The 13,986-nt window shown below is 39.4% G+C and overlaps 1 protein-coding gene across 1 annotated transcript; it reads right to left on the bottom strand.

Annotated features, from left to right (window-relative positions):
- Window positions 1-107: 107 nt before the first annotated feature.
- DMC1 (DNA meiotic recombinase 1) lies at window positions 108-13,750 on the bottom strand (the record flags this gene model as incomplete). The annotated part of the gene is made up of 13 exons (XM_080633311.1): window positions 108-2,349; window positions 3,049-3,165; window positions 3,689-3,749; window positions 4,595-4,709; window positions 4,807-4,880; window positions 6,013-6,104; window positions 6,725-6,797; window positions 7,937-7,978; window positions 9,007-9,059; window positions 9,645-9,727; window positions 10,027-10,173; window positions 13,027-13,071; window positions 13,694-13,750. The coding sequence occupies 13 exons, from the start codon at window positions 13,748-13,750 to the stop codon at window positions 2,280-2,282; spliced, it is 1,029 nt and encodes a 342-aa protein (XP_080489437.1). The 3' UTR covers window positions 108-2,279.
- Between the last annotated feature and the right edge of the window lie 236 nt (window positions 13,751-13,986).

Genomic DNA, 13,986 nt, shown 5'->3' with positions numbered 1-13,986 from the left:
CTGGACGGTAAGGAAAAGCTAGGCTGAGGCGTACGTTACGTAAGCACTGGGCGTACGCGAGTTGCGTAACTCAGACCGGCGTAGGGCAGGAAGAGGCCGTGTGTTTTGCGTAAAATTCTCCCGCGGATTGTGCAGGAAGGGTTGGCAGGGGGTCGGTCTATTACGTTAATTCTGCAGCGTAGTCGGGTTTGGAGAATACGGCTGTTTGCCTAGGCGGTCGTTGATCCCCCGGAAGATGGCAGCCGGGCTGAGGAGACAATAAAGGATGTGGAGGGCGGTGGAGGCAGCTCCGGCGGAGCTGCACGGGTTGGTACGCTGGGTTGTTTCCCTCTGTTTTTATCCCTCGCAGAGTACGAAGGGTATCTGGAGCAGGAACAGGGGAGACAGCAGGCGTGATGTCTGCTTTTACCCAAGTGCCAAGAGACAGGGAGGAAGTGGTGTGCCAGCAGCCTTCGGTCATGGACCCCCTCCGGAGCTAGAGGCGGGTCACAGCAGCCTCTCCGGAATGTAAACCAATGCCCCTCTTTGCCCACTGTGGTGTTAATTGCAGACGATCAAAAAAATTATTTAAGGACTCGAAGGACACCGGGCATGGCACTGACGCAGTGTTTATGGGCTGCTAGTATCTGACTGCCTAGATCAACCAGACACCTATCTAGAAGATAAAGTAAGCCACGAGGCAACTGCATGGCATAGGTTGCAAGGTCTTTTGTGCTGTGCTCAGGCTTTTGGTACCTACTGACAAGTAGCCAACCAGTCTGTCCCTGCACAAGAAGCCATGTCTGGTGGGGGTCTAACCAAACCTAGGCCCAAACTGCCACTGCACTGTCGGCAGAGCTTTCTGGACTGTCACATTATCACAAGTCAGGCAGGTTGGCGGAAGGGAAAGTGTGTTCCCTTCACTTTCACATGCTTGAAACAAATAACTTGGCCTGGAATGAGAACACAAGCTGTTTACTGTTCTGGTTGTACTTACTGAGTGTGTGTACGTATGGCATATGTAGGAAAGCAAAAAACAGTCTTGGTGCTTGAAATAAAATGTTGGAAGAAACTTGGGCCTTTTAAGTGGGTGAGAGGGAGTCAAGTGACACCATATGCTCTCACCAACTCTGAGTATGTGGCCTTTACATACAAATGCCTGGTGTGGGAAGGACTGGCACATAGAGAACTGGACTGACGATGGCTGATCCTTTCCATCCAGCTTCAGAGATCAGCTGACCTCCCTGCCTCTCTTTCTAAACTCCTCTCCATTGTTAAAAATAGTGCTTTACCTCAGGAAAAATAACAGTGATATGTTAGGAAACCGCTTGAAGAAGGCGAACTCTAGGTCTGTCACAGTGTCAGGCTTTTTTTGCATGAATTTCTGGTCATCGCTGACTTTTTACTTCATGTCCTCTTACATGCATTAACAGTGTAAGTCTTGGTGTCAGCCTGTCTGCCCTATCTAGCCACTGGTTTTGCTTTCATCTGCTTTTTAATAATAACATTATTTAATAATATTAATAGTCTTACTTATATTAGGAGACTGACAAGGCAAATTCTATAAAGGTTGTTTCTTTAGAGAACCAGACAAAAGGTGTTAAAATGTGGAATTGCATTGTGAAAGATCAGTGAGATTATTGTGAGCAGGGTTTGATTTAAAGCACCCAAACAGAAGCAGAGTGCGGTTTGTAATCTTTATTTTTAACTTTAAGATGAACAGTTTGAAAACATTCTTTCCGAAAAGTAGGGAATGCTAAATAAAAATACAAAATTGTCTAGTTAAGATAAAAATGCTTAAAAACGTATTTTTGAAGCAACATGTTCTTGTACGGCACGTGAGGGTCCACCAAGTTCTTGGGCTGTTGCTCCTGCCACTGCTTTTTTCATCTATTCATATGAATTTTATAACTGAGTTTATTCCAATTCTGTTCCGTTTCACACTATTAAATTTTACAACATAACCACTTTCTTTGAAAGAAACTAAAAAAGTGTATTTTAATTTAATGTGAAAGGACAGCTTTGATTTTCACAAAATGTAAGAAAAGGCTTCTTTGAACAATTCACAAGCTTATTTCTTAAATCTTTGTCTGCTGTGTTCAGTTGTAAAACAAAGACCCGAACTGAACCAAATCTTATTAGGATCAATAAAACTGAACTGTACAAAATCCATCCCAGTGTTCTCCCAAAAGACCTCAGTTGGTTCTCAAAATGCAGCCAGGCAGTTGGTGAGCTCACACAGATCTTCATCCCAGTTACCCATGTGGTTTTCAGCTGTACATTTACATCAGTTTTTCTGCCTATTCTTTGGCATCCCCAATGCCTCCAGCAGTTATTGCAAACGTGGCTTCATTTTCAGGCATCTCAGGACTGGGAAAAAAGGAAACAACAAAGGTGTGGGTTTCCCCATGCTAAATGCAGTTGTGAAATGGTCCCCAAAATGTTGGAGTGTTCCAGGTTGGTTACATATACATTGCCTTTATGCCTGTATGTAAGCTGTAGAACGTGATGAATATTACCAAGATCAGCGAATGTGAAATCCAACACAACAGAGGGAAATTCTATGATTCTGTGAAATAGAGAAGGTGCAGGACAAGGAAAGGTTTTCTCTGTGCAAACTCTCATTTCAGTTTCTTAGTTCCCTGACCAGAAACACTGATCTGTCTGTGTAGTTCTGGCGTGATTTTTAGTGACTTATGCCTGCCACAGCTTACCACGTAAAGTGATACTAATGGAGTCAGCAAAACTTAGTAATTTAACGTCTCTGAAATTTTCCTGCCAAGGGACCACTAGAGTTGCCAAACTATTTGATGATCTTCTTTAAGAGATAAGCATCTAGTAGGATTTATGATGAAAAATTATATAGTTTAATGCATACAATACACAAGACAACTGTAAGTCTGTTAATTACTTTGTCCTGCCAGATTTTCTCTCAATTTACCATCCAGAAACATGGTTAGTTTGAAACCCTAAATTGCTGTCAAACCATTAAGTTTCAGTCCCATGAACTTTGTCACCTTGCAGTTGCTCGTAACACAACTTCCTTCCTGTGAAGAAAGGGTCATTTACCTGTCATATATCTTTGCAATACGCAGCTCCCCTCTCCCTTTTCTCAAGCTAATCCTGGTGGTTGAAGCATGAGCAAGGATATGGCCCCCAATGGGCTTTTTTGGGTCTGCCTGAAAGCTAAATTAGCAAGAAAATTGTGCAAACTCCATAGGTTAATACTGTGATTAACTGACAGACAAGGCATGTTGAACTAAGTAGGAAATAATCAGGTAAATATATCAAAAAAGGACTTTAACACACTTGCTTCAAGATAGGATGTTCAAATGTTCAATGCTGGCATAATTTTTCTCTCATTAAATTCAAGAGGCTCAAGAAATATACATCTTAAACTCCATATATAATTGCTCCAAAAGAAAATGGGGTGCCTTTTCAGTACTTTATATGGCTTGTTCTCTTTGTTCAAGTCACAATGAAAGAAGCCATCATGCCAGGCAGCAGGTAAACATAAAAAGTCTCATAACAAAGACTGCGAGAAACCTATGGGTGTCGTCCATGAATGATCCATGGTATTAAAGGGACCAGTGACCAATCTGAACCTTCATTTTGGTGCCTCTTGCTCCATACAATCTCAGCTCTTGTTTCTGTTAAATATGTAATACAGAGGACAGGAAGTTTTGGTAAAGAGAGAGAAGCATCTTACGTCATCGTTGCTCCTGGATCAGCAGTCATCTGGTTGGTCACAAACACAGCCACATTATATTCTGCAATAGAAAACAACGCAAAGAGGGTAGACCAAATCCAATTCTAATTCCAAAATATTCTCCCACCCATGAGAAAAGTCAGGCTGCTGCTGAAGCACTTCAGATTTCAAGTGCAAGAGAAGCAAATATTCTTTATGTCTGATGGTTGGAGTTAATCAGGAGACAGCCTAAATTTGCTGCTGTGTGATGTCAGCTGTAATACTTATGCCAAAAATGAGCACTTTTCAGAGTTGCACTGAACAAGTCTTTCTCAGTTCCCATCTCTCTGCTGGCTCCCTGCCCGCAGCCCCCTCTCCCTCCCTTTGTTGGTTTGCTGGAGTTTTTTTAATTTACTGCATGAAAAAAAGTCACTTACTCATTTCTCTTCAACATTCCTGGGACATTCTAAAGAGGAGGAACACTATTCATCCTGTCTTCATCCCTCAGAGCATTTCAAAGTACTTGGAAGGTGGTGATGGGTACAGTTTTTTATGGCTCTGAGCCTTCATCCTTTTATGTATTCCTCATGTTGCTTGTGTACTTAGACTGTCGAGATTTGGGGAGCACGGTTTCTCATGGCGGGTATTTCTCCAGTTCTACAACCTGTTCTCTCATTTAAGACTTGTCTTAACAGTATTTCTAGGAAAACTATATATGTTGAATAGTTCTAAAGATTCCTTAATCTGTCATCTTGAAATACTACAGTATCAATTTGTTCTTTTTGGTAACTGACAAGAGGTGTAAAGTGAAGAAATGCCAATGCCTGATCGATGATACACTTGGACTATGAGGTGGTTGTGCTACTAACAACTACTATTGCAGTAACTCCAGTCCATGTTTTCTGAATTTTTCCATGTTTCTCTCACCTTCTGATATTTTTTGGAGCCTTGACAGCATCTGAGCGAGTTTCTGTTGTCGTTCAGCCAACTCCCCACGACCACTGAAATCCACACGGAAAAGTGCCATTATGGAGTCAATGATCTGCATTGTAATTATACTCAGTAAGTACATACAGTGAAAGAAAATAAGAGAACCTATGCTAAAAGCAGTAATAATGATAATAAAATTAGTCTTGTACCAATAGCTTGAAAATATCAGCTTCCTCATGGAACTTGGCTGCTACATAGTCAAGCAATTCCATCTGATGTTCACCTGGTGGGAAGTACAGTTGCCAAGAGTGAAATTAGGGCCAAAAGAGCTCTGAAGACACAAAAGCCTGACTTTTAAAATTCCACTTTAAATGTCTGCACTGTTTGTATTTTCACTGCCAACAGTTTTAAATCCAGCGCCCAAAACCAAGCTGCCTCTACAGTATCCAACAGTGCCTGGGCTTCTGCAGGTTCCAGTTTCTAACAAAACTTCCTTGTGAAAAGCTTCACAAGAAAACTCTGCATGAAGACATCGTATTTTTGTTGTGTTAAGAACTGAAAAGCAGCATAAACATTTGAATCTAATGTTGAGTTTAATGACACACAGAAATAGTATTAATCATATTATTCATATTCATATTGTACTCTCAAAGTGAAAGTCCCATTTAAAACTTCCTTGAAGTTTTAAGGCAGTATCTTGTGACAGAGTGTGCTGGAGCTGTTCCTATAAAGTCCCATTCACAAGACCATAGAGAATTTCTAAACAGCATTTATAGAATTAGCTTGTATCCAGGCTATTATGGTTACATTGGTTGGTGCTTCTCTTACTAAGATCCTACACTGCCACTTGTCATGCAACCAGCAGAGTTCACTCCTTCTTGTGGCAAACTGAAAAACTTTATGTACTGCTGCTGAGCTGGAACAGAATCATAGAATCATAGAATGGTTTGGGTTGGAAAGAACCTTAACATCATCTAGTTCCAACCCCCCTGCAATAGGCAGAGACACCTTCCACTTGACTGTGTTACTCAAAGGCTCCGTCCAACCTGGCCTTGAACACTGCTAGGAATAGAGCATTTACCACTTCTTTCGGCAGCCTGTTTCAGTGCCTCACCACCCTCACAGTAAAGAACTTCTTCCTTATATCTAACCTGAACTTCCCCTGTGTAAGTTTAAACCCATTCCCCCTTGTCCTATTGCTACAGTCCCTGATGAAGAGTCCCTCTGCGGCATCCTTGTAGGCCCCGGTTTACAACACCAGAAACAGAAAATGGAAGCAAGCTTACAACTTCTGTTGGCAGAAAACCACTCTTTATGATCCTCAGTGGGGAACTTTGGTTAATAAACTGAGAAATATTAAAACAGGAGTCTTAAAGAAAAAACAACTCTGATTCCAGTTGCAGGAATGGTCTTACTAGTGTATGCACGTGCATACAACACGTTGTCCAGTACTGCATCATGGTCAAGACTGAAGCGATCAGCAATATCACGGAGACGGTCTGGTCTGCTGGTGTTAGTCAAAGTTAAGGATTTCTCTTTGTACAAACCATGCTCTGAAAATAATAAAACTCCATTCCAAAATAGAACTATGGGGGAAAAGAAAAAAAGTGTATTTATTTTGATCCATGAGAAGACTGACTTTTTCTCTTCACACTGTTCCACATACCCTAAAGATAGCTTAGGTCTCATGATGATAATTGTTTTGTGTTCAGGGTTTGAGGGGGGGTGTGACATATGGATATCTGTGCTCTAGGAATTTAGCTGTGAGCAAAACCTATTTATACGCAGTCTACCACAGATATGAAGCGTTAAAAATAGCGTTTAGTAGTTAGATGAATTTCTCTTGAAGTATATAAAAAAGCCATCACCTGTAGAAGGCATATTAGGTCTCAAAAAAACTCCCAGTTAAAATAAAATCTGTATTCTAACTAAGTTTTCTAGGTCAGATTCCATTGAGACAAAAGCTACTGCCTTGTGGGTCTCTACACACTGTGCTCTCCAGGCTCTCTCCTGTCAGCTGTAATGTTTTACAAGTATGAAGCTATCTGGAGCCTCCTACTTGCTTATGACAAAACAAACTGTTTTTCCAGTTCATCCTACCTTTAGCTTTAATAGTCCAAAAGATACAAAGTGTTTTCTGTATCAATGAAGATAATCTTTCCACCTGTGTAGCCATTTGGCCCTGGAAGCTGAGCTGTCACTACAGTGAATTCATACAAGATAAAAAGGAAAAAGCAGGAAAAATATTTTCTTACAAGTCTTAACTGGAATCTTGAGAAGAAACTCAAGCCCTTTTTCTCAAATGAAGATCAGATAAGACATAATGGTGTCAAAATTGTGTTTTACTCAGTACCATCACTAAATCTGCATATTTTATATTGAAAATAGGTAAGGATATTGTTAGTAAGTTCTTACGCTCAAAGCATCCTCTTAATCCTCTGCCCAAATTAATTGTATTGATTTAGTAGGATTTTTTCCCCAGCTGTAACTCATATGATCAAAAATTATTTGGATTTGAACTTTTCCTGATACGTGAATAGTTCCCAGTTGTGGGTTTAGTCTCTTTGGAGTGAATAAGCTAAAATACTTGATTTAGTTGTAACCATTCATTAAGGTATGATTGTTGTAATCAATCAAAAGGGTATGATTCTACTGACCATTAGACTGCACTCAACAGAATAGGCCTTATTTTTCCAGAAGGTGCCATAATTTCCTGTATAATATAGGGTTCATTTAAAGGAATGTTTGCCTACTCATGTCTGGTAACTGTATTCCAGAGGCATTAATAGTTATATTAGTTATTATTTACTACTATTTACAGCTTGAGAGCTATTGCTGGAAATCAGAGTCCTGCTGTATCTGGCACTGCCCGAATATGGTGACTACCAGAAATTTTGATTATCCAGCTCCTGTCAGCCAGAAGTATCCCTCCAGTGCCCTTTCAGAATGTCACATTCAGCAAAACCGCTTGAAACCAGAAAATGAAGAGTTGCTGAGAGTTTTGCCTTTGCCCTTTTCTGAGCAATGGCCCTGTCCACCTGTAACCCTTATTTGTGCATTTTTTCCAGATGGACTGTTTCACTGGCTTCTATAGGACATTCTGTTAGTTTCTCTTTCCTTATAGCAAAACTTACGTTGATGTGAGCAGTATCAAAAAGTAATCATTTCTACAAGTTCTCTACCCAGACACAATGGATGTCAGAGTCACCAGGGCCTGTTTCACAGTATTTGTACAGATAAGGGATTCCATCTTGTCTCTATGTATTTAATCCTAATGTAGTTGTAAAGAATGGATTCACTGAACAGAAACAGCGCTCTCTTTTAAGGTATTACACCTACCACAAAGGGTGTGAGATAGCTGGGTTTTGCCTGTCCGGAACTCTGTTGAAACAGAAAGAGAGAAAAAAAGAAAAAAAAAAAAAAAGGAAAAGGAAAACAAAAGAAGTCAGGGTTTCTTTTTCAGGAGTTACTGCAGTTAGAAACACTCTTATTTATAAAATTCACCTCTGTCCCTACCTTTTACAATCATTTAACCCCCATTTATAAATCATATTCTGTGCAGCAGAAGTTGTAACATGAAAAGCAAAATCTGAACTGCTTTAATTTGATCATGCTTGACTGCTAAGGTCATTTATTCTTTTCTGTGTAGAAGGTAAAGCCACATGGCACCTATGGAAAATCATTAACTGAGGGAGGGTGAAGGAATGGTTGATTCCACTGACCTGGCCTAGTTTCATTTTCAGTAAAATGATCATAGAATCATAGAGTGGTTTGGGTTGGAAAGGACCTTAAGATCATCCAGTTCCAACCACCCTCCCACAGGCAGGGACACCTCACCCTAGACCATGTCACCCAAGGCTCTGACCAGCCTGGCCTTCAACTTTGCCAGGGATGGAGCATTTAATCTCATTATATCCAATCATGTTAAGTCTCCAGTTTATCTTTTCTAAGGGGAAGAGTACTGTGTTTTATAAACTCTTATTGAAGTGTTTGCCACTAACTGATCAAATTTACTGTAATAGTAGTTTAACTGTAATTTCAAAATCTTACTTGAAATGCAACGTATCTTAAGTGTGCATAAATAAAATACCTTCTGTGGCAGTTTTGTTACTAGAAAGGAACACGGATGGCATCAGGGAAATCTTTTCTATATGACACATTACTAATAGCATTAATAATGTTGTGGTTTACTGAATCAGCATGCCCCAACTCTAATGATTACTCAGCTCAAAGCCTGCAAGCAAATGAAGAGGAATAATGGGAAAAGAGAAGCAGTCCCTTTCTTCTTACACTCATGGAGGTGCTCGTCTTTATGACTACAATGGGGTAAGTTTGATAAAAGTAATCCATCTTAATTTAAAATCTAAACTAAGTTGCAATTTTGTTGTCTCATAATACTTATTTCTCACCTCCAAAGGCTTCGGTGATTGCCATACTTTCAATCCCACCACCCAGCAGTTTACTAGAGAAAGGGAGAGGATTACAATATAGTTAAACCCACAAATCTCAAGAGGAAAGTCAAAACCAGAAAGTGTTGTCACTTTAAGAAATTTATTTCTGCCCTAATTCCTGCAGGGCACAAAATGATCACTGATTCATAATGAATTAACTCTGTATTACCTCCCTTTATGTGTGCAAGAAAAAGATCTATAGAAATTATTACTGGAAAGAAAGAAGAGAGAAAATACCTTTGAAAAGATAACATGCCATAAAAAGTATCTCACGGGAGGTCTTGAATTAATTTTGACCCTGGACCTGCAGATTGTTTTGACTAGGTGAAAAATGATGATACATTCGGGATTTCCGGATGCAAACCCTTTTTATTTACAGTGACTGTACAAAGTCCAGTTTCCCTTCAGAAAAGGAGTTGGTTTTGTTGCTTACTGGTGCAGGCACCTTTGAGCCAGCTGCAGCTCCAAATGCAAGGTAACCTACGTGTCCTAGCTGAGTATTTATTTGTTTATATTCTTGTGTCTCATTGAAGACAATAAGTAGGATTATTGGAACAATTTGGATTAAGGAAGGATTTCAGTAGAGATAAGCTTACTCAAATTCTTGGCTGCCAGTAGTAATATGAAATACCATCTTCCGTTTTTCACTGTACTCAGAGGCAGTCAGGAAGCCTGGTTCCTAAGGAAGACCAACGAGAACATGAAAGGCTTATTTTAGCTTTAACCCGAAGGTAAAGTGCAATAATCCCACATAAATGTCTTCTCTCCACCCTAGTCTCATTTACATAGGATGGGTATGAAAAGCACAACAGCATTTGTCTGGTTGTTGTAAAGTATTATCCCTTTAGAGTAACAAGCAGAATAATTTTCACAATTTATCTTGACGATGTGGTGGAAAAAATCTGTTCAGAGAAATGTTGCCCAGCATTTTGGAGAGTCCAGCATAAGTTTAAACCATCAGCAAAATGACTGGCTTACAATAAGCTTGTTTGCAGCTTCTTTAATCTTGTCCACTTTGGCCTCCGAAAGCCCTTTTACATTGCACAGTGCCCGTCTTGTGGTCATCTGGATTCCTTTGATCGTGCATATCCCAACTGACTTCAGTTTCTTAATATCTGCTACATTCTGTGAAGAAAGTTTCCTTCTGTGAGTGCTCGGGATGGTTAACAACTAGCAGGCAGAGTAAACCTTAGAAACATATTTTATTATACGTTGATATGCATGTGTATTTTCACCAAGGAAGAAACAGATTTACAGTAAACTCGTCATTATGTAGTTTGTGACACCAACAACAGAAAATTTTGAATAACATTGGTGTGAGGGATCACGGTGAGAAAGGTGTCTGGGTCAAGTTGTATTTACTTACCCCTCCTCAGTGTCAGTCTTTCTAGATCCAAGCTGGTAGTAAAGAACCAGTACAGATTATTTCAAGTAGCATGGAGCCCAACCTAGTAAACACAGTAACACTCAATCTGTCCTTGGTCCCTTAGCACAGATAATCTGTAAACCAGATAATCTGATCATGGATAATTGGGAGCTGAGTCACAAGGATCATTGGAAGCTGACGCTAATGGATGTGCTGTTTCTGCACGTTCCCAGTACATCCAGTTTAAAGTACACATATCCTCCACATCTGACTGACACTCTGGGCTGCAATGGACTAATAAAGTTCTTCGTAAATTGAGTACAGCATCGCTCCAGTCAGCGCCCTACTGACACATTTTTCCTCCTCTCACCTCATTTTATGATTCTGACATCACTAAAAACTTAAACGCAAACAACAGATTACTCACAAGAAAACAAATTATGTGAAAGGTGTGGGATAACACTTCAATTTACCATTTTCAGCCAAGATTTTTCTTTGGAAAAAAAAAAAACCCTTTGAACTGGATGTATCATCTATTTATCTAGAGAGTGTGGGTGCATAGGACTTAAGAAGAGAGGGGTTATGCAAGAAATTAGTCATGTTCATTTGGAAGCTTATTTCTCATGCTGTGATATGTTTTTTGATTATTACATTCATAGGGATGGGTGAGTTAAAATAAGTCACGAATAAAAATGACTCTTCCACCCAAAAGAATATGACAATCAGCAGTCTATTGATTGTGGTTTTTTATTAAGACAAACAGACTACTGCTTCAAAGATAATTTTTCTAGGCCAAAACTTAAAATACATTATCCTGCATCTGCATTTCCTCAGTGTCTCTGTCTTTCTGGTCATGTCAGACTCAAGGCTGTTCTGCATTGCAGGTCTCCATGTGGTAGACCTGGTTGTAGAAGTTCCTGTACAATCCTGCACAGATACCGTTTTCACCAATAGCTTGTGCACCAGCCAGGGTTCAGCCAAGATCTACACCTCCTTAGGCGAGAGTTCAGTGATACAAAGCATTGGGCAGTCATTTTAACACACTGACATACCTTGCACCACCTGCTTGTCCTGATCCTCTACCTTATGTTGCAGCTCTGTGCCAGTCCTGGCCTCTGAGGTGGAAAAGGGCAGACCAAGGATTTACAAATAAAAAAACCTAAACCACATTATTTGTTGTGATATTTTTATTTTTTTGATTCACAGATCCAGTTCACAGGGTGGCTACAAAAGCAGAGTTGCCAGAAGGACTAGTATTCTCTAGGGGCAGAAAGGCTTAGCAGAGGCTCACAGAACCTGAACCCCTTACCAAATGCTTTGGAACATCAAACCACAGCCTTGGTGGTGCTAATCTGGCTCTTTGTGGCCATACTCTCAGGTCTAGTAAATATGTCTCTCTCTACTCCTAGGGAAAAAAAAAATCAAACTCACAAAAACTATTTCTTTAAGCAAATGAATTTAAGTGATGTGGGTCATATGTTCACACAAAGATTTTAACTGGCAGAGATGAGAACAAAAACTTCCCCTGGGGTGTGGGAATAACCATTTGGAAAGAAGAAAAACTAAAATGAAAAGAAGCAGAATACCCTTATTAAGGCAGAAGAACAGCCGAAGTCATTATTCTTTGTTTTCAAGATCTTCCATACCTTGGTATCATTCTCTGCATAGCATGCCTTACTTAATACTGATTGCTCCCTTCCAGCTCCTGAGGGCAGCCTCTTTGGTCAACTTGTTACATTTTTAAAACAAGAATTTGTGTATTTTTCTTATGTCGCCCTGTATTTTGAGCTCTCACCCTCATGATCCTCATTCAGAACTCTCTTTAAAACTGTTAATGACTTACCAATAAAAAAAAGTTGACAACAATTACACTGCTGACATGCCAAGCCCAGAATTACAGTGCTGACTACTGCTGTCTCATTGTGCCTGTGGCCTCCTCACCTGTATCTGTCTGTGGTTGTTTATATTAGAATTTAATCTTATATTACTTTGGGCAAACCCAACTTTTTATTCTGTTTCTATAACACTGAATGAAATAGGGTTCCCATCTATGAGCCAGTCTCCTGGCTAAGCATCTAATAATAGTAATTCAAATAAATAGGTGACATTTATGTGATAATAATAATTATGATGGTGATAATGACGTTAGGAATTCATATTTAATGAAGAGAACTAACCATTTCTTTCTCTAGCTACTAATATTTTCCTCACTCCCACTCTACCCCCTTCACCAGCATGCTGAAAATAGTATAGCAACAATTGTCACAGAGTAATTTCACAGGCACCAAAAATGCAGGAGTAATTACAAAGATTGGCAGGAACAGGAAGTAATCTATCACACAGTTTTCAAATAAATTAGCAAGTAGTTGGTTTTTCAAGAGTGCTGGGTGCTAAATACTTTGAATATCTTGCCACTTTATTTAGGAATCTGATGGGAATGAGAGTTTCTGAAAACCTGTCTTATCACCAAAGGCAAAAATTGCCTTCATATGACTGATTTAGAATTTATTGCAAAGAGGAATTTCAGTCATCTGCATCGATGTGTTTGTGCTGTTGGAAACAACCTTAAAATAACTTTGCATGGGCAATGTAAATTCATTGCTAATACTTACAATTCCATGCTTCTGTAGCAGGTCAATATCCTGGAAAAAGGATTCCTAAAAAGAAAATAGCAGAAAAAAATAAAACCAGATTTTGCTCTTTCTTGTAATTACATCTATCTCACTATATGACTTTTTTAAATTTGTAAACATTTCAATGATTTTTCCTAATCGTACAGAGCTTATTGGACTACCCAAATAAGCAAAGCCATAGTGAGCCAAGAAGGCCTACACATTTCCTATCACCTTCTTCATAAAGTGGATCTTCACAGGCACGCAGTCCTCTGCTGTGCTAATAGAACTTCTGTTATGATCATCATCTTGATCTTTTTCTGCCACAGTTCCTCAGTCTTTTCAGGCTGATGACCATTCATTGGAAGCATAAAATTAATTGATAGTCCCCTTGCATTTAATATAGAAGTGTAAAGTATAAAGAAATAATGATAATCCTATTAAAAACTCTGCATAGCTTTTAAAAGGTTAAAGGTACTTGAAGAGCAAGGCTGTACCGGGACCAGGAGAATGAGATTTTCTTGGTATTAGACTTGAAGATTTCAAATGCACTGAGCTCCCTGATGGTCTTTGGGGACCTCCTGTCTCTCTGTGGACTTCATAACATTATCAAAATATCTTCAAACAACATTTGCTGCTAATATTTGTCAATCAACCATAAATTTACCTCATCATCCTGGTATCCTGGTTCTTCTTGGACTACTTGATCCTCCAAGGCCTTCATCATGGAAGAACAGGCTGTAAGTATTGATCACTACTGGAAAATGCAAACAAATATAGTATTGAGGTGGCAATAAATGAATAAATAACTGTAAAAGGATTTTTAAGAAGTCCTTGAGCTACAGAAACTTCTCAGTTCATCATATATGGATTTAAACTCAGATTCGGCTTCCAACTCTTTGTTATCTGACTGACCAGACCAAAAGGATAAAATACACTGCATTACTCTCAGATGAAGCA

The sequence above is a fragment of the Psittacula echo genome, assembly GCF_963264785.1.
Source record: "Psittacula echo genome assembly, chromosome: 1".
NCBI lineage: Eukaryota > Metazoa > Chordata > Aves > Psittaciformes > Psittacidae > Psittacula > Psittacula echo.
The sequence above is the reverse complement of the archived record's forward strand: the minus strand, read 5'-3'. Positions and strand labels throughout refer to the sequence as shown.